The sequence below is a fragment of the Rutilus rutilus genome, assembly GCF_951802725.1.
Source record: "Rutilus rutilus genome assembly, chromosome: 10".
Classification (NCBI taxonomy): Eukaryota; Metazoa; Chordata; class Actinopteri; order Cypriniformes; family Leuciscidae; genus Rutilus; species Rutilus rutilus.
In genome coordinates this window covers 23,621,288-23,643,087 of record NC_140215.1, presented here as the reverse complement: position 1 = coordinate 23,643,087, position 21,800 = coordinate 23,621,288, and the positions used below count along the sequence as shown (strand labels likewise).

Sequence of the window (21,800 nt, the reverse complement as noted above, 5' to 3'; positions counted from 1 at the left end):
GAGGAATTTCCTTCCTTCTCCACATCTAAACACTCCATCACAAAGAGCAGGAGAGCGGAACATAGATAACGATTAGCCACTCATCCCGTTTTCTACAAAACGTTTGGCTTATGAGGAGATGTGCTCTTAATTATCTGGGCAATGCAGGATATAGTGACCTCAGATGGGAAAACAGCCTGGCGTCTTCTTTTGGGTGGTTATTGTTTTTAGTCAGGCTGACACGCACACTGAAACAGTGTTATGAGCCTGTCTCCAAACTCATAACAACAATGGTCAACTGATTCAAACATACCAATGGTGATTTATTTAAGACTGCACTGGAAATACAGCTTTCCCCAATATAACAGTTTTTATCCCTTGATAAGATAAGGAAAATTTGCTTTAATCTAATGAACTACAGGATTACATGAACGCATAGAGCGCCACTGAGGTGGGAACATATACTACCGTTCCAAAGTTTGGGGTCAGTAAGACTGTTTTTCTTTTTGAAAGACATTAAAACGTTTATTTAGAAAGGATCACAAGGACACTATTAGGAAATGTATGCCCTTTTTAATGGGCCAAGCAAAACGATGTAGGCCTACTGGAAAAAAGTTAATGCAGTTTTTAAAATTAAGGAGAAAAAACTGCTAAATGAATGCATGTAAATGATGTACTGTACAATACACTGTTCAATAAAGGCTGTTCTTTTGTACTTTCTACTCAATTGTTTACAATATTACCAATAATAAGAAATGCTTCTTGAGCAGCAAATCACCATATTAGAATGATTTCTGAAGGATCATGTGACACTGAAGACTGGAGTAATGATGCTGAAAATTCAGCTTTGCCATCACAGGAATAAGTTACATTTGAAAATATATTAAATTGGAAATTGTAATGATGTTTCATAATATTAATATTTTTACTGTATGTTTGCTCAAATAAATGCAGCCTTGTTGAATAGGAGACTCCAACAACAAACCAAAAAAAAATTTCAGGATTTTTTTATGAATAGAAAGTTTAAACGAACAGCATTTATTTGAAATAGAAAACTTTTGTAACATTAGAAATGTCTCGACTGTCACTTCTGATCAATTACATGCATACTTGCTGAACATACTCACACACACACATAGAAAACCTATGTCTAGGTAGAAAACTAGGGTAAGCCAACCTAAAATAGGTCTTACCTAAGGGAGATGAATCCTGGGAAGTGGCTGACAGGTCCAATGAGTTCGGCCGCTCAGGTCTCCTGGGTTTAGGCTGCCTCAGTGGAACCCCATCAGCCCTTCCGTCTAGTGCCCCAAGAGAGCAGGTTAAAGTCTCCATCTGGGCATCTGCAGGAGCTAACGTACGAACCGTGGCAGAGGCATGAGTCGTGTGGATGTTGCTGTTGTTGTTATTTGAGTTGGTGCGGCTGGAATGATCACGCGCGGACGGCTGCTCTCTCCTCAGCAGTGGCTCGTGTTCGTCGGGGCTGGAGTTGATGTTGATGTTGAGACGACTGTCTTCTCCACTCAGCTGGCTCTGGAGCAGAGGGGCAACACCCTCACCCTGTGGCCCTGCTGGGTTTGTGTTTCCAAACGCATCAGAGGAACCGGCGCCGTTGCACCCACCATATCCGTTAACAGCGACCACTCCGACACCGCTACGGACACTGGGACCATTGTTAGTGACGGTGACCAAGTGTGGCTCGGCGGCCACCACCACAGCGTTCATCTTGGCTACGCCCGTCTCCACCTGCTTCAGGTTGGACTTGTGCTTGCCGAACTTCAATCGTGACGAAGAGGACTCCCTGCCAGGATTTTTGGTGTTGAGGGGTAGGCTGGTGGGCCGCTTGGGGAGATTCTGCTGTTTGGGGAGTGGGAACATGGCTGCAGGAGCGTCGCCCATTCCACTGCTGGCCACGCCGAAATCAGCCTGACCACTGGCCCCGGACCCTCCGGTCACTTCTACGGCGAGTTTGATCAGCGGGTACAAGAGGCTGGAGCTGCCCGAGCTGAGCGGGTCGGGAGCGCTGAACTGCTTCTGCGAATGCTCCATCAGGTTCTCATCAGAGCTTTCTTTCAGGTTCTTGTCCACCTCTTTGGGGTCCAGTTTGGTAGTCTCCAAGTCTTCCTCTGTGAGCTGCAGGCACACTGGTACAATTCCTCCAGCTCCTGCTTCCTCCGAGTGGCCTGATTCAGAGATGGTGGTCATAATGGTGGTTGGCGTGAGGCCCGTCGTAGTGGTCGTGGTGGACAGGCTCGTGCCGCTGGTCTCAGGGCTGGGCAGCCGAGCTTGTGCCTGAGCCTGCTGTCTCTCATAGTTGATGGAGTTTCTGTTCTTCTCTCCCGTCGCTGTCACGCCACTGCTAATGCCGCTCACGGCCATGCCGCCCACAGAGGAAGTGCCAGACGTGGAGACGTCACCTGGGAGGTTCTTCACCATGCCCTCATGATCCTCGATGTAAGAGGATGAAGAGTAATCTGGATAAGAGCCCATTTTGGGAGCCCTGCGACTGTGGGTGAGATTCCTACAAAAACAAAGAGAGAACCAATCAAAAAGGAGAACAGATGGTTCATTAACTTAAAGGTGCTGCAAGTACGGGATAACGTGCAGGTCATTATTGCAAAATAAAACCCAACAGGGCGATACGAACCCTGTCGAAAATGACCCCGAAAAGTTTTTTTGTTTTTATATAATGACTTGTACATGTACATTATCCCACTTATTACAAATGTATACTACATATTTGTATATATTATATATTTTGATACATATTTTTAGATCTTACATTATACCTTACACAGTACAACTGTAAAATTACAGTACTAATATTTATAACTACTTTGTTTTCAAACGTTAAACCTTGGAGTTTTTATTTTGGTGGGAAAACCGTCCTTAAAGCTGCTTTTTTCTTAACAGCCGGTTTATAACCGCTTCTTACCACAAGTTTGGGAAAATAGTTGGTGCATGTTGCGTTCCCAAATGCACATTATAAGCAACCCAAGCTCAAAGCACATGCACAAATGAGTTTATTTACAACAAACTGAGCCTCTCTGAGACACTGAAAACACCAGATCATGAGCTGCTCGAAGAACTAAGCCATTTTGTACGTTTTATTTAGATGAATCATGCAGCCCTACCTTACAAATAGATTAGCTTAAAGATTCTGATACAAAAAAAATATTATGACATTTCAGGACACCTAATTCAGTGAAATATGTTATGCGTGTAATAAACACAAGGCAGTCTCCTTGTGAGATTGTGCAAGATGTGGTCAGACCTCTCGTTCTGCAGCGCTGTGCTCATGGGATTGATGGTGGGACTGACAGGTTTGTTCCTTTCCCAGATCAGGAGCAGTTCTGCCATTCGCTCCTCTGCACACTGGGCTGTCAGGCGTGCCTCTGCGTCCTGATCCCAGCAATCCTCCATAGTCTCCTTTAGAGAGCGCACAGCCTGGGAAAGAAGAGAGTCAATGAGTGGATGACTTACTGGAAGTATGCTAGTTCTATGCCTTTGCTATATTGTTTGCTTACTGGCCCAAGTCTGTATATTCTGGTCACTAGTTACGGCCTGTAATGTAAGTCTATGGGCAGAAATGGTTTTCGAGGGATGAAATCGTTCACCAAAACAGCACTTCTCAGAGGACGCGTTTTGACTGTCAGGGTCTATTTCATGCACACAAGCTGGATAAGCTACAACAGGTAAATGTATCACCTGTCATCATGACACCCTGAACAGCACAAAGGGTTCAATTACCCAGTTACCCAAATCTATTTACTGAAACTTAAAGGTATTGCAGAGGATTTTCTTTTTCCGGGTGGATCATCAAGACTATTGGTCCTCCTAGTTGTCAATCATTCTGGTGATATGTTTACGTAAGGCCGTCGTACGTGCTCGTCCCTAGGTAGTTTTCGCTTTCTGCGCATGCGCACTTTCAGGTGTATATGTGTGGTGAGCTACGGTTTCAGCCATTCATTGAAGCTCGCCCGTTCTCACCGGGTTTTTTCAAAATGTCTGAGGGTCGCAAGAGAAAAAGTGTCTACGAATTGTATGACAAGAAGAGAAAGGCCTCTGAAGAAAGAAACAAGATCAGAGTGTTTTTGGGAGAATATTTCACACGCTGGCGTGCGCTAAAAGCACAGGTTGGGCTTCCCACTGATGCCTCAGTCGCGAAGTTTCTACTCGACAGGTAAAGGAAAGTAGGCTTGTATGAGCCATGCCAACAGCAACTTGTAAACAGAGCGTGCACGAGGAGAACTAGGCTCGTGCACACGTTTAATAGGCGTTCCCTCTCGGGAGCAGGTAGAGTGTTGCGCATGTGCATTTTTTCAAAAAGTGGAGAGGGCGGTTCTTTTCTAAAATTCAGGAAAATCCTCCGCTATACCTTTAATGTTCAGTTTCAGTGTTTAAGTAAAAAAAAAAAAAAAAAAAAAAAAACTTTCAGTGCATCATTAATTTAAAAGTAAGCATAAGAAAAGTGGCATTCATTTGTTGTCACAGCAGTAGTTTATAGATCATTTTAGATTCTGTTGTAAACATGCTGCTGAAAGATCAGCATTGCATTGTGTGCTAATGTTGTCTTTGTTGCTGATGGGCTGGTGTCTCTAACAGGATAGATCACTAGCTTAAGCCTTAGTTCACACAAAAATGAAAATACTGTATAATACTACTAAGAATGTGGGTAACTAAACAGTTGATGGCCACCTTTAACTTGCATAGTATGGAAGAAAAAAATACTATAGAAGTCAATAGGGTCCATCAACTGTTTGGTTACCGATATTCTTCAAAATATCTTCTTTTGTGTTCAGCAAAAGAGAGAAATTCATATAGATTTGGAACAACTTGAGGGTGAGTAAATGATGACAGAATTTTCATTATTGGGTGACCTATCCCTTTAACCAGTAAACTTCCTTGGATGACCAGCTTCACCAAAAAGATTAATTCAGCCAATGATTGTTAACCATCCAAACTGTAATGGTGAACAGCATGGACCAGCAGCAACCAGCAATAATTGGCTTGGACTTCATGGTGTTTTCATGGTGCTTCACGCTTTCCACTTTCATTTGATTTGAATAACGTTCAACAAGACATATTTCAGGAACTGAGTCAACTGAAGTGGATATAGGGCTGGGAAAGATCCTCAGCTGAAGTTGTAGCAATAATCTGACCACTTCCTGTGACAAGAACAGAATGAGATTGTCTCAGTGGCTCACCAGGCTGTTCTCCTTCCAGGCTTCTGGGAACTTCGGCCTCTGTTTCTCTCTGGACACCAGCACCTGCATGTCCTCAAAGGAAGGGTGGTTCCCCGCCTCGGCCTGGAAGGCCATCTGGTATTCTGGCACTGCCTCCCCTTCAAAACATCAAACAAACAAAAAGAAAAGTCCACTTGTTAGTCTAACAGAACCTCCACATGCTTACACTCACTAGAATTACAAAAAAAAAAAAAACTCTTATGAGATGTGGCACACTCATAATCCATTAACATGAGCAGGATACAACAGAGGCTTTGTTACATCCTAATGGTGTAGCCTAGTGGTTAAAGATGTAAATGGTGGTGTGGTGAGGCTCAAAATGAGTGAAGATAGTCAACATGATGTCCACCAACCAGTTGATTACTACAGTCCATATTTTTTTATAGCGAGTGAACTAAGAAACAACTTCTCTGCGAGGATTTTAGCATGCTGTTACACTCTCTTAGGGGAAGTTACATCGAAATTCATCCCAAACCCTAAAGTACCGCAGCTACAATCTTCAAAGCACTGCTGTTGAAGCAAATTCTCTTTCAATAAAAAACATAAAGACAATTACAGTCGGACTTCCAGCTGTGAGCATTATGCATAATAATCCAGAACTCTCTTTGTGAGGACTGCAATCATTGTGCTACAAACGTTATATATTACGATAGTAATAATAGGATGGAGGCACTTCACTTCACTTCACTTCACTTCACTTCATCCTTCTTATAACATGGAGACACGATAAGACACTTTAACTATCTTAAGTTACATGCTACAGTTAGCTCTGCTTAGCCAGCAGTATACTATCTCTACATGCTCGCTGTTGTTCGTACACAGTTGCAGTCCTCACCTGGAAAAAGATCAGTGCACCTCATGAAGGTCTCCCAGTAGATGAGGCCGATGGCATACATGTCCACCTGTTTCAAAGCCGACTCGCAGTCCCTGAGGTTCACAGCTCCCTCCAGCACTTCCGGCGCCATGTAGCGGATGGTGCCCACCTAGACAGCAGAACAGAGCAGGTGTGAGGGGAAAGGTGCTCTCATGTTGGGTCTGGATCAGCAGTTCTGGACATCTCATTCTCAGGTGAATACCAACACGGCCTAAATTTCAGCAACTTCAGGTTTGTTATAATGTTCCAGTTAAGTGAGCGCTTATGTGCTGACCTCACTGATGGCGGCGTTTTCCTCTTCACCGGGCCGTACGAGGCGATTCCCTGTCAGTTTCATGGACAGACCAAAATCGCTAATCACACTCGTGCCATCATTCTTCACCAGAACATTGCGGCTGTTTAGATCCCGGTGTGACACGGCAGGTTTATATAAATCTGTGAAGAAATTGAAGAAAAATTAAAGAATTTTTATTTTTTTTATTCAGCAAGTTATTCAGCATCTTTTATTCAGATGCATTCAATTCATCAAAAGTGACAGTAAATACTTTTAAATTGTTAGGAAAGATTTCCATTTCAAATAAATGCTTTTCTTTTGAACTTTCAGTTCATCCAATAATCCTGAAAAAATCATGCAAGCAGCGCAAATATTTTCTATAATATATCTAATAATATATGTTTCTTGAGCATCAAATCAGCATATTCGAATGATTTCTAAAGGATCATGTGACACTGAAGACTGGCGTAATGATGCTGAATAAATTACATTTTAAAATATATTCAAATACAAAATAAACAGTTATTTTAAACTGTAATTATGAAGCCTTGGTGAGACAATCTTACCAATTCCAAACTTTTGAACGGTAGTGTATACATATACACTATTGGACATTTTTAGACGAATTAAATAAATCAGTCCACGGGGTCAAAAGAAACCCATATATTGTTTTTGTGGAGTCTTGACAAACCACTTGCACAACAGAACCAGCAGAGGGCGCTGACAGAAGCACATGATGTGAGTAATAGTTTCAGAATGAATGCCCTCTCTCCCAGTCATCCCCCCCATCCTCCACATGCTGGCTGTCTGGCTCTAAAGTTCAGCCAGTAATGAGGGCAGTGGCAGAGCAATCTGAACCGCGGCTGTACCGAGATCAGCTCGTAATGACGACAGGCGCAGGAAGCTGGTGGACGGCTGCTCTGAGATCAGTTCGTAATGAGGGCAGGACCAGAGACAGAGAGGGAAATTAACTTGAGATCTGATGAGCTGCAGATTGTCTGTAGATCTCTGGCAACGCTCCAGCACCCAGAGAAACACGAGGAGCGTGACGCACAAACTAGCCAAGTGTTATCTCTTTTGCACCGCGTTCTGGCCCTTTAAGGCAAGACACGACAGTCAAAAACAATTTTTTTTAAGCAAACAATTGTCTTAATGTATTGTGATATCTATTAGTAAAACATGTGCTGTCTTACCTCAAGGATCATTGGAAGAGCCAAAGACTCAATTAGAATTGAGCATGTAGTTGTATTGCCTAATTAAAAACCCTGAGCCTCTCTTTTATTTAAGACAATGTTTTGGGGTAACTGGCATATGTCAAACTGTCCATCTGTATAAAATATTTCTTCCAGCTGTGAAGCTCCAGTGTGTACGCGCGTGCTCAGCATTATGAACTACACGCTGTCATTCTGTTGAAGAGTCATGAAAAATGAATAGTGTCTGATTCACGTTACAGAAAACATTCTGTCTGACCCAGATGTGCAGATTATAGAAGGCAGCCTCTATTTGACGCAGTCCACTGGCCCGCCGATGGTCTTTGGGTGGATTCTCGTAGCTTTTTTTAACCCATGCGGTTAGACACACATTCCTGCTGGGCTACGGCATTAAAGGGGGTTCTTCACTGCTAGCAAAACGGGCTTTCAATAAAACTTGACTGCCTATGCAGTACATTTTTTTTTAAATCTGTGCTACCTGATTAGAGAAAACAGATTATTTTTCCCCCTTTTGCCAAATAGGTAGGAAAACCCATAATGCACTGGGCACGTTGCCATCCAAGGCCACTTCCGCCACTCTACTATGGATACACTTACCAGAGACAACAGAGTCTTGGTTCAGTAGGAAATACTTCTTCTAACTTTTAGTTATAATGGTGTCGACTAGTATTGTTCCCGGGTATAAATTTCAAAGAGTTAACATTTAGCGGGAGTGAGTTACTTTCCAGTTAGTTTCCAGTGAAGGAGCACGTTGTAGGCAGTGGCTAAAGGCTGCAAAGAATCGTAAATACAGAGAGAACACTGCAACAGAAAATCTGAAAAACTTCAATGTTTAGTCAACATTTCAAACTGGATGACTACGAACACTGTGTTTTATGCCAAACAGAGGGGAAAAACTGAAAGAAACTGCCATTCTGTCAGGTCTGCCTGAATCAAAACGCTGTCAAGGAAGACAGGAGTTGCCATGGTGTTCCATTTTTACCATAAAGTACAGAACAATTTACAGTGATAAACCTACTCTTAGAATAACTGTTCTGTTAATAACCTTCTGTTGATCTGACTGTCTCTGGGCAGGGATACAAAAAAAGCAGAGGTATAATCTTTACTTTTCAAGTCCTGGATCTGTCAAAAGTCCACTGGATGACAAGTTTTACGTCATCCGACAGACTATTGCTGACAAATAAATATGAACTTCTCTGTCCAGGTAACAAACATTGTTCATTAACATATACTACGACACTGTAACAATACAAATTGGGTTAAAAATCGGCAAACTTACACTTTAAAGGAACACTCCACCGTTTTTTGAAATAGGGCTTATTCATATTCTTTCATACATTTAGATAGGTGGGTAAATGCATTTTTGTCTCAGTGCATGCATTGTTTTAGTTTGACAGGGTCGGCGCTAGCTTAGCTTAGCACAATGAATGGAATCCTTTGTTGCCAGCTAGCATGTCCTGAGTAAAAGTGATCAAAAAAAAAAAAAAAACCCACGTAATTACTTCTTGTGGCCTGCGTATTCACAACGAGTACAAATAGCGATGCAGATTAACACTAGGTGATTTCTTAGGCAGATATTGACTTGGGACTATATTATGGGGAAGCACAGGCGAAACACGGCTACTTAGGCGAAGCACTGCTACTTGGGCGCAGAGATATCACGCCGACCCTGTCAAACTAAAACAATGCATGCACTGAGACAAAAATGCATTTACCCACCTATGTAAATGTATGAAAGAATGTGAATAAGCCCTATTTCAAAAAACGGTGGAGTGTTCCTTTAAGAGTGTTGTGTCAACAGAACTCTCTTTTATTGACCATTGAACTCAACCATTTATTGACGAAAGAGTAGTTTAAATACAGAATCTCACAAACACAACAGAACATTCACCTTGACCAAGACTGTATTCAACCTCAATTTGTATTCTACACGACTCTATTAAAATGCTTGTCATATATTATATGAACACATCTGCGCCTCAGGGTCATGTTATGATTTATATCTCCCACGAGACTTCTGCTAAATGCTATGCCAATCAAACTCATGGTAAAGTCAGTTAACACTGAAAATGAAAGATACCTGCTTTCTTATTTGAAGATTTGAACTCAGACATCAAAGGGGTTTTTTTAACAGAATTTTAAATAGTGATGAATGTATGATCTTCTTCAAAGTCTCCTAGTGGTCAGATGACACGTGTTCATTTGTTCGTGTTGCAAGCTGGTACAAAATGGAAAAGGTGTCACAATATGATTTATTTCTCCTATGAGACTAAATTATATGCCCATCACACCTGTGGTGAATGAGACATCAATTCTTAGCCTAAACCCACCTTTTTATCATTATATTTTATTTTAAAACGTTTTAAAGTCTCTTATACTCACCCAGGCTGCATTTATTAAATCAAAAATATATTAAAACAGTAATATTGTGAAATATTACAATTTAAAATAACTTGTTTTCTAATGAAATGTAATGTCAAACCTGAATAATTTTCAGCATTATTACTCCAGTGTCATATGATCCTTCAGAAATCATTCTAATATGCTGATTTGATTATCAAGAAACAATGCTGAAAGCAGTTGTGCTGTTTAATATTTTTTGAAAACTGTGATACATTTTTTTTTTCTGGATTCTTTGATGAGTAGTTGTAAAGAACAACATTTATTATAAATATATATTTTTTGTAATATTATAAATGTGTTTACTTTCAATCAATATAATGTGTCCTTGCTAAATTAAAGTGTTCATTTCTTTTAAAAAAACATATGTGATATACCCTCACATCATTAGAGGTGTGAACTGTGAAACATTTCTTTAATTTACTTCATTTCTTGGATTCCTTGATGAATAAAATGTTCAAAAGAACAGCATTTATTTGAAACGGGTCTCTTATGTAGCATTATAAATGTCTTTACAGTCACGTCTGATCAATTTAATGCATCCTTGCTGAATGAAATTGACGTGCAGTCAAGTTCTGCCCTACATCTTTTTAAATATCTTATTTCACTATAAAATGATTTAAAAAAACAACACACTTCACCTCCAAACACAGATATCAAGTGGTTTATAGCACTAAGGCTTCATTCCTTTATATGGGCAGCAAGATACTGTACACTGCAAGGTGGTGGAAAATGAAAAAGTAGTTGAGTGAAGGATGTGTGTAGAGGTGAGCCTCACCTCCTCTCAGGAGCTCAGTGTGTAGGTAGGCCAGTCCTCTCGTGAGCGAATGTGACAGACGACAGCAGCTCACCCAGTCCAATGTGTGCAGACTCAGGTACCGACACAGAGAGCCCTACAAAAACAGACACAATACAGTTAAACTAGCACACACACACACACACACACACACACACACACACACACACACACACACACACACACACACACAACCTGTATCTCCTGAAACATGCCACTAAAAGAGTTGTAAAAGAACATGGGCGTGATGATGATGGTTAAAGCAGGAACTCTTCGGTTGCAGAAAATAAGAACTGGGCTTTTAACACTGCTCTACAACAACAATGTCGCTTCTTTTCCACAGAAGTCAGCATTGCTTTTACATCAGCATTTCAAATCTCTGTAGGGCAGATATGAAGCTCTTGAATAATGAATTGGAGCTTCAACAAAGTTGTAATGTAAAGCCGCCTGCAACTAATCACTGCCTCTGGGGTATTTAAGCAACGCAATTAAAACTAGTCAACAAACATAACAGAGAATTTTCTCCAAACTAAACTATTAAATAACACTGTAGATTAGATCTGATTAGTTCAACAGGAAGCATTTGAACATGAAGTACACACGAGCTGCTGTAGGGAGGCAGATGTAATTATGCGGGTTGTAGAAATATCCATAACAGTCAAACTAAGACCAAATTCAAAAACTGTGGCATTCTGCATATAACATTGAATTGTTAGGTCACTAAGGTCACTTTGCAGATGACAAGATTTTGAAATGTGACAAAAAAAAATACGGCTGACAATTGTGTAAAAATGACGATTACATAATTGTATTTAGCTCTTCTCTTTTGACGCATCAAAGTATTATACTGTTTGTGCAGATTTTTTTTTTTTTTGCATTTGATTGAGCATTGCAACCAATCACATGCGTGTTTATTGAGTGCAATAACCAATAAAATTAGTCTGGAATACAGCATGTATAAAGAGTATGCCATGCAGTTGCCCTACACAAAACAAATATTTACATGTAAATTGTATTGATGATATAGTTACAAAATATATACAATCAACAGTTGTATTTATTATTATTAGCATATATATAAAAAAATGATTAACATATAATGTAATGTTACAATATAAGTTTATACTATATATATATATACTTCTTGTTCATTGTATTTAGTTGTATCGCAAACTGCTTCTCTGTTAAACTGAGCTGAATGCTACCGATAACAGTACACAGATCAAGAGATCTTTGACCCATCATCTAGGATGGAGGGGTACAAGAGAAAACAAACAGACTGCAGGGCGCTCTGGGTAGAGGAATGATTATCTACCTGTAAGTGTACATCAGAGCCATAAAAGCCAATCACTTTCCCTTAAGCCCTGCCTGAATCTTCTTGTTACCATAGCGACAGGGAAAATGATGTTATCCTCGGACACTGGCGATGATAAGTGATGATTTGGAGTGCTTTTCAGGCATTATGTGCCACACAAAACTGCAAAAATGTCCAATTCATAGAAGACTTGACTCATTGATTTCATTGAAGGTCTTAGTATATTGCTAAGAAAAAGGCAGGACTCTATGACACTCTTCTAAATGTTTCTATTCATACTTTTCAACGCTGAATAATTTAAACTGACATTTCTCTCTATTGCAGGATTTTTTTCCACAGAGTCTCTTACAATGCATTCTGGGCTGCCTAGGAATTTAGAATTTGGACAACACAAGTTCTTTTGTAATATCCGTTTAGCTTAACTAACTAAAGTCAGTTTTTAATAATATCCTGCAGGAAGTGACAACAAAACAAGAGCACAAACATTTAGCAATGGGTTGGATTAATTCTGTGAATTACCTATAAGTTGGTTTGTCTCACTGTAAAACTTTGCTTACAAAAGTTGACAGAACCTCATGCAACTCTCAATCACTCACTAAACAGTGGCTTACTTTAGCTTTTTACTTCTATCCAGGTCATTTGCGACAATGTATAAAATTATGTTTTAATAAAAAATATTGAGTGTGAAACAACACAGATATAGCAATTTGTTTTACAGTTGCAGAGTTCAAAAGGTACAGCATATCAGGATTAACCCAAAGAGTTTTTAGGGTGTGTTCACACTTCACGGTTCGCTTGGTTCCTTTGGTCCGGACCCAAAAAAACTAAAACAGAGAAAAAACATTTAGTCCTGGTCCGTTTAGCTTACACATTAGCATTTTAAAATCGAACCTAGATACCGAACTTAACGGCATAGGGATATGTTCACAACCTGATTGGTTGCCTTTTATTACATATATTTCATGACGGAACATACCAAACATCCAAAACAACTCTGGGTGCTGGGATAAATGCGCTCGTTGTATGTGCGTAGCCTACATATGATGGTATTTTGGCCAGTTGAGAAGAGCTTATAAAATGTGTGAAGGAGTCAAAACAGCGGCAGGAATCCTTCCGTCACACACACACAAATCAAAATGCCTGCCTCATCTTCCTGTTTTTGGTTCGTTTACATGTCTTTGTTCCGTGTTGCTTTCATATTTCATTCGAATGGCACAAGAGTTGGTTTTGGAAGCGGACTGAGACCCATCTTTTCAGTGGTCTCGGTCCGCTTTGGCAGCGTTCACACTTATTCAAATGAGCCGCACTAACAGAGCAATCGCGCCAGGGTTCATTTTAATCTAACCAAACATGCCAAGTTTGAGAACACACCCTTAGATTCAGCCTAAAGGGAACCTTAAACTCATGTCTACATATGAAGTGAACATTCACCTACAAGGGTTTTTCCTGTACTTGGGCTCTAGGCTATAGTGCGAGTTCATTATATAATTCATAGATTAGAGGTGAAACAGGACAAGAGCAAACACAGCACTGACTCAAAGAGTGCTGTCTGTCTGAAGTCAGACACAATAAAGGTGTGCCTCATTCCTCACTGCCATTCAAAAGGCCCAGGCGGGTAGAAGAGGCGACTCACAGACAAAATTGCGAGTTATAACATGTCAAACAGGAATGTACAGGAAAACACCTTGCACAGAATTTGGGGCTTTATTGTGCGAGTTCTGAAAGCTGAGGGGGGGAATGACTAAGAATGAATTGAGCCTGTTGATGGTGCTGTTTATTGGCATGTGCTGTCTTGCATTGTTTTAGCACCTGATTAAAGGAATTATGCAAATCGGATAACAGCACAAACATGCCCAAAGAATTTATGCTGAGTGAAATTTCAACTCCGTAATTCCCCATCTTGCAGGCTGGTTTTGAGTGCGAGGTTGTCAAGGATGCGTCAGCTACTGCAATCTGACGTACTTTACTGGGAATGTAAAGCATCGCTTCACCTATACTGACTATTAAAGAAGCTGAAAGTGCACTTGAGTGATAATATATACACAGTTATAACAATGTTCTGCATCATCTTTTTGATCAAAACAAATTTACAGAAAAATCTTTTCTAAGTAAAATTCAGTTTACTCTGCTTTTTGCAGGTGATATTAATTGTGCCAGAATCTATAAGCTTTAAAAAGACTACTTTACATAGAAAGGAGGCATTTTTTGGTTCAAAAAAAGAGTCAATGACATTTAAATACATTGGTATACATGTAGAGTGCTGCGGGAATGAGTCCTAAAACTCAAAAATAAGTTAGCATTTTTCCACTTTCGGTTCTATCGTCCTTAAGTCAATGGTTTTTTTTTAATGCTTTTGTTGTCTATGTTGTTGTTAACACAAGCTCAAGCAACTTTTATATTTTTCTCTAAAGTAAACATAAAATATATCAGTAATACCCCACTTGTGTTTTTGTTTTAAGATTTTACGCGTCTTGAAAATGGTGGTTGCTAACAAGTAGCTAAATGGGAATACAGATCTTGTCGCGGACATTAAACATCACACTGAACAAGAAAATGAGTCTATGCACTAGTCCACTTTTACAGCCCTGTTTTGTTTATACTCATACTCTCGCAAACTATTCCGACTCAAACTTTTAGATATTAATTAAGATTGAAAGAGAGAGGAAACTTAAGCTGCGTTAACGCCGCCATGTCGCCAGTGGCTGGTGGTAAAGTCGCTAGTGGGCGTTCCCACTACTGGTTGCCTAGTAATGTTTATGAATGACATTCACTGATGATACTCCATGTTATACACACTGAATCAGTTTAATTGCCACTAAAAACAAACATTTTGGAGGGAAAAGACTAAATATAAATTGAATCAGTACATAAAATGCTTAATATTAGAGATGAACGGCAAGTGCTTTTTGCATGTTTATCTGCAGCACAAGCGCCGGGCTATCTGGGTTCACAAAATACTTATTGTGTTCATGTTGTATTGCAATTCACGTTTGCTGCTGTTTAGGTGGGATACGGGTAAGTTTAGGGACAGGTTTGGAGGTATGGGTAGGTTTAAGTGTGGGTTAAGGGGTAAGGGAATGGTCAACAGTGTAATTATAGATGTAATAACAGAAATGATGTAAATGTTAAGTACAATGTAAAAATATGTATGTACTATGTACACAATAAATGAAATGTAAATGAAAATGTATGAAATTATTAATTTAAATGTTAGTACATGGTTATTAAAGACAATTAATATAAAGTGGAAACAATAAAACAGAGACATTTGTGCTGAAATACTGCACACAAAAGTGGCAAAACTGTTTAGATTAGGAGAGAAAACACCTTTATCTGACGGTAATGGCAGATGGATACAGAAAAATGTAAAGAAAATAATAGGAGCAAGTCATATAGAGAGAGAAAGACAAACAAACAGGCACAGGGACGGCTAAAACACAAAGCCGACATCCGAGTCACCCTTCTCATGCTGCCTGCTGGAAATCCATCTGAATCATGGATAAAAATATCTAGCCAGATAGCGGCAGGACATTCGATTCCACTCCCGACTTTGACAGAAATAGTCAGGAGAGACCAATGAAACAAGGAGATGAGGAATAAAGGACAGATGAAGGTAAAATGTGGAAAACTACACCGAGCAGGGCAGCCAGGCACCAGAGCCGTGTCGCAAACAACTTTAAGGATGAGAGAATGAGGGCTTGAACTAGATCAATACTCACATGAGGGTAGTACTCCATGACCAGCAGGTACTCCATCCGCCCATCTGCCGTGAGACGCTCATCGCCAACGATAAAACGAGCAATGTTATCATGCTCCAGAAGAGGGATTCGGTAGATGGAGCGCTCGTTCACAAAGTTTTGCCGGTTGGCATAGGTAAAAACTTTAACAGCAACCGGGCGTTCATCAAGCGATCCTTTGTAGACAGAGCCATAGCGCCCTCGGCCAATCAACTGCGAGAAAAAAATTATTCAGGTGTGAATTGTAGCAGATGCTACATGATAAACAAATACAGATGGTTCAGGCTCATTAGAATACAATTCAAAATCAAAATATGATAATTTTCTGCACGGCAGCTTGAAGAGCTAAACTCACTTCGAGGAGTTTTAAACTGTCTAAATCCAGAGACGGTTCTGATGGTGCGGCCTCTATCATGTCCATATTGTGCAGGCCCTGTTTACACTCGCCTGTAACAAACACAGTAACATCATTACGTGACCTTCATTTGCAAACAGCAAATCATAACACCGAGGACTGAATCTCACCCATCATCATGCGATAGCCGAAGAACAGCGCCACAATCAGGACCGCTACTATGGAGACAGACGCGAGGGCGATGAAGATGGCCTCATCTCTGTGTAAAGGCTGTTGATCTTCTGGAGGAAGAGAGAAGAGACCAGAAGAAAGAGAGGCACGTTAGACCTTCAAATGTAATTTGCATTTAAGCTCATATTTAGTGTCTGTGTGTCTGAAACACCTGGATTTGAAATGGCAAGTTGAAAAATGAATCAACTAATGAGTCATTTTAACCCAGAAAATAATTTTGTAAAAACGAACCAAAATGATATACTGTGCAGTAATGCACTTATAATTGAAGTCAATGGGGCAAGACATTCCAGAGGTTTTATAAGCAGAAATGTTTCATACTCATATTTTTGCTAATGTGTTTAAATTAATTCTTTAAAGCAAAAATGTGAAATAATTGAATTAAGTTTGCACTGACAAGATTAATAAGCAACTTTACTAGACTCTAGTATTCATATACAGTAACACACACTATTGTTCAATAGTTTGAAGTTGGTAAGGTTCTTAAACGCTTTGAAAAAAGTCTCTCCTGCTCACCAAAATTGCATTTATTTGATCAAAACTACAGTGAAAACTGTAATATTGTGAAAAAATTATTACAATTTAAAATAACGATTTTCTATTTTAATATATTTTAAAATGTAATTCATTCCTGTGATGCAAAGCTGAATTTTCAGCATCTTTACTCCAGTTTTCAGTGTCACATGATCCTTCAGAATTCACTCTAATATGCTGATTTACTGCTCAAGAAACATTTCTTATTATTATCAAAGATATTTATGTGGAAACTGTGATACTTATTTTTCAGGAATCTTTAATGAATACCATTTATTTGAATGGAATCACTTTTAATCTATTTAATGTGCCCTTGTTGAAAAAAAAAAGTTATTATTAATAATAAAAAAAATTCATACTGAACCCAATCATTTGAATGGTAGTGTATACTTTGGTCAAGTGACTATACGTTTAGTGTGTAATGTTTATCCCGGTCGTAAAACTCATTTAACATGCATTTAATCCAAAACATTCCTTTAATCCTTCCGGTCCAGGAACAACGTGCAGTAACTTCATGAAGATCTGCTCTTACAATGCGATTTGGTAAATCCTGAACACACACAAATCTGTCCACCAGTTTTGTAAAACACTAACAGTCCACCCACCAAGACGAAATTCTACTAACTTCTGTTTAAACCCCCCCAAAAAATAAAAAAATAAGATCAGGTAGAAACGTGAAGTCTGAAAATGTTCTGGTCAGTCATGTACGTGAGCCATACAGACTCCTGCCGCCCCAAAATCCAACTAAACCCAGCACTAGTTTTCTTTAGCTTTAGATTCTTTTCACTTTCTCCATTTTCTCACTCGGCTTCAGACACAGACACGTCCTTGCATCCAAGAGTGAGAGCTTCGAGGCAAGAAAGCCTCTCTCACGCACAAAAGAGCTAAAGAAAGAGAAAGATGAGTGGGAATGATAAAACCACAGCTATGGACTTCAGTTTCAAGCCGAGAGAAAGAGAACAAACACTTAAAATGGCAGGACAGTCTCTTTAAAACAAACCCGACCACACAAATGCTGATGATTAAATGGAACTTAAGACTGAATCGAGCTTAAAATGTTGTGCCTGCATACATGTTTTAATAAATTTGAGGACTGATGCATGCAGAACACAGCAGGAAATGTGGAATTTAGCTGTGTTTACCTTCAACGCAATGAATGCGGATATATGGGACAACAAAAAACGAATACAAGTTATACAACATGCATGCAAATCCTCATTTCTGCCCATATTTTTTTGAGCTGGACCCTCCCAGGTCCACTGCAGCGGCTAGAACAGCATGGCTCAGAATGGTTTGGGTTTCTCAAGACAGATCAATAAATATGCGATTTAAACCACAGCAGTGCGTCAGTCTGCATGCTGGACTTCTGGAAAGCGATCTCTCACACACACTCATATATAGCCACGCTCGTGTAACGCTCAGAGGATAAAACGCAGGCATTTATAGGTATAGACATAAAAAACGCTCTCTCATTCTCATGCATACATAGACACTGTTTACACGTCTTGGAGCCGTCGGCATTTAGCTCGGAGGCAGAATGTCTGAGTGTCCCTCCCTCTTCCAGACTATACCAACAATCCTGTTGTACTTCCTGCATGTCTCCCTCCAGCCCTCCGTCTATTATGAGAGCTCTCCTTCCTTTCTCACGTCTCCATATTTTCATATACTACCGGCCAAAGTTTTAAGCTAAATACGATTACTTGATGTTTTTGAAAGAAGTTTTTTATGCTCACCAGGACTGCATGTATTTGATCACAAATAAAATTATTCTTTTGTCATGTTATGTGCTACAAAATAAGATATTCATGGAGACACATTAAAATACTTTTTTCGGTGTTTTTTGTTTCTCTCCGTAGCTTCGTGTTTGTCCTCACTTCACACACGGGTCTGATCTTCTGTCCTTCGCATTCTTAGAGACGATCATCAGGACAGATGCAGTTTCCCTGGGTAACCAGAACTCTTCTGTGATTTCACCGACTCCCACTCATGATGCCTGGCAACAGTGTGCAGTCACAACCTTCCTGCAATAAAGTCTGACTTGCCTAAATTTTTGCCTTTCCTCACTTTCTCTTTTCTATTTGTGAGAGCGCTGTATGAGATTAAAGAGACGGCACTTAGATATGCTTTTAAAGTTATAGGTTAAAAGCACACAGAGGAAAAACACTAAACCATATGAAATTTAAATTTTGTGCTTTTTAGTCCACACTGTTTTTTGTCAAATCAACTTAGACAATTAATGTGGTTCAGATAACATCATATTTTGAGTTTCTGATGATTAAACCAATCTCCTCATTGTATCATTTGTAGCATTTTTTTCTTTTTTAAGTTAAACCAATGTTAAATTTGAAACCATCTATGTTAATATATTCCTTAACATTGACAAAAAAATACTGATGACTCATCCTCTCTGTGTAAAGGCTGTTGATCTTCTGGAGGAAGAGAGAAGAGACCAGAAGAAAGAGAGGCACGTTAGACCTTCAAATGTAATTTGCATTTAAGCTCATATTTAGTGTCTGTGTGTCTGAAACACCTGGATTTGAAATGGCAAGTTAAAAAATGAATCAACTAATGAGTCATATTTTGAGTTTCTGAAGATTAAACCAATCTCCTCATTGTATCATTTGTAGCATTTTTTTCTTTTTTAAGTTAAACCAATGTTAAATTTGAAACCATCTATGTTAATATATTCCTTAACATTGACAAAAAAATACTGATGACTCATCCTGCACTAAACAGATTTCTGTCCAATCAAATGCTCTCTAGAGTGAGAATGTCCCTCCCCCCATGGCTGTGATGTAACTTGAGACTTTTTTTTAACAAACTCACAAGCTCTATTGTCTCACCTTTCTGTTTTAATAGGAAAAAAATTAACACAATTGTTATGGAGATTTGAAAGGGATTCATCATTTACTCATTATGTCATTCCAATCCAAACTTGTATGATTTTCTTTTTTCTGCTGAACACACACACACAGTTGCTTGTTTTTGATCATGTCTCTTCAGAAGACTCGGATTAAACCGCTCGCTTCATATAGATGACTTTTTCTATATTTTTATGAACTTTTTAAAGCATCAAAGTTTTGGTTACGTGAACTTTCAATGTATGCACACAAATTAGAGATTATGAGAGAATATTAAAAGTGTCTTCATTTGCATTTCGAAGATGAATGAAAGTCATACAGGTTTGATGAGGGTGAGTAAATTATGACAGAATTTTCATTTTTGGTTGAATTATAGCCTACATGTAATGGTTTTCTTATACAGAAGTACATCATGACCAGTTTGTGCAAAGAGCAAAACTAAATTCTTACATTAAAATTCAAGAGAGAGAGAGGGAAAAATACTTTAAATCAAGACTCATGCGAGACACCTGGAAAACCGACTGTATGAAAGCACTGGAATGATGAATAATTTTCCCCCGAAGGGATTGTGATTGTGTTGTGATTATGGGTACCACACAGCGTATTTTCCAACAGACAGGCAAGTCACATCTTAGATATGCATCCAATTCATCATACAAAGGCCCGTGTGGGAGAATTTCAAAGACTACCGACTCAGAGACACCAGGGAGACTCTAATAGGAATCATTCATGAGCAAGCAGACTTTCATGCTGCCATTACATCAACAGGACTCAACATCACTACCTGAATCCCCCCACCAGCAAGGACAACGAAAGCCACTCAAAGGGAATTCTCTGGCCTACATTCAGCTTTCAGTGTAGGATGGAGAGGAAGGGAGTGGGGGAACCTGACAAACTACATTCATACATTCTTGTTCCAGACAAACACAACTTGGCTGAAATCTGCCTTTAACCACTATTAACTTCAGATCCAAGACATGTCTACAGATGGCAACTTTCATGAAGGTTGGGCTTTCTGACACTTTGCATTAAGAACAACCAAAAAAAGGCAATAGCAAGCGCATAGCAACACACACACACATACAAACAGGCTTTTCAGAGACTGGCAAAAAAAAAAAAAAAAAAGTCACGCTACAAAAAATGTTTTCTTTGATCTATGATTTGGGAGGTCTTGTTGCGTTGCACTCATATTGTTATTAGGGCTGCACGATTAATCTAAATAAAACCAAAGAGGAAAGGCTACAATTTAATAAAATAAATGTATACCACCACAGGGTTGTTGAATGCTTGATTCTGATTGGCTGACAAACTGTCTAATAATTATTTTCCAATAAATTATTTAAAACAATTAGACATTTTTGAAGCTATGAAGCTTTGGCAACAACATTATTTCACCAAAATATTTCAGTTATTTCAAAAGTTCCTTACACCTTACAACAGAAAATGAACCAAACCCCATTAAGACACTGATCAAGCAAACAAATATGAAAAAAACATAAGATAAAAATTACATGCAAGGCAAACAAGATTTGCAGCAAGTGCCAATCAACAGCACATTCTTTTTGTACACTTTGTGCACTTCTCTCTGCCTCCTGATACACTCATATTTTGAGTGATTAATTGGCCAAAAAAGAGAAAAATACTAAAAGAGTGTTAAAGCACTCTTCGGTCCCCCTACAGGTTGGAAGCGGAATTGTCCATTACCGCTGTCGTAAATAATTTAGCCTACTACAGCCATCCAGCACCAGCTTTGGAAATAATGATGTCCACACACAAGGTAGAGTATGTTGCATGCTTTTATGAAAGTATGATGTATTGCGACATCAGAAACAAAGAAAAACTAAATAATGACATTGCTTGCTATTTTTTTGCTATTGTAACGCTTGCCGTAAAGCAAGTCAAATTTGTAGTTTCTTATGTCTCATTCGAACTACAGATCCGCTACCCGATCTGGCAAACTTGCATAGTGCGGTTATAGCGGATAGAGGGT

The 21,800-nt window shown here is 39.3% G+C and overlaps 1 protein-coding gene across 1 annotated transcript in view; it reads right to left on the bottom strand.

The window, feature by feature from the left end:
- The window catches only part of bmpr2b (bone morphogenetic protein receptor, type II b (serine/threonine kinase)), a 79,296-nt gene that overhangs the window by 3,670 nt on the left and 53,826 nt on the right, over positions 1 to 21,800 (bottom strand). Inside the window, exons 4-12 of the mRNA XM_084420707.1 lie at positions 16,355 to 16,465; positions 16,185 to 16,276; positions 15,812 to 16,042; positions 10,760 to 10,874; positions 6,371 to 6,531; positions 6,058 to 6,205; positions 5,184 to 5,320; positions 3,251 to 3,423; positions 1,173 to 2,497 (exon numbers count right to left, since the gene is read on the bottom strand). Coding sequence (XP_084276833.1) covers positions 1,173 to 2,497; positions 3,251 to 3,423; positions 5,184 to 5,320; positions 6,058 to 6,205; positions 6,371 to 6,531; positions 10,760 to 10,874; positions 15,812 to 16,042; positions 16,185 to 16,276; positions 16,355 to 16,465 — 2,493 coding nt within the window. The remainder of the gene's footprint in view (positions 1 to 1,172; positions 2,498 to 3,250; positions 3,424 to 5,183; positions 5,321 to 6,057; positions 6,206 to 6,370; positions 6,532 to 10,759; positions 10,875 to 15,811; positions 16,043 to 16,184; positions 16,277 to 16,354; positions 16,466 to 21,800) is intronic.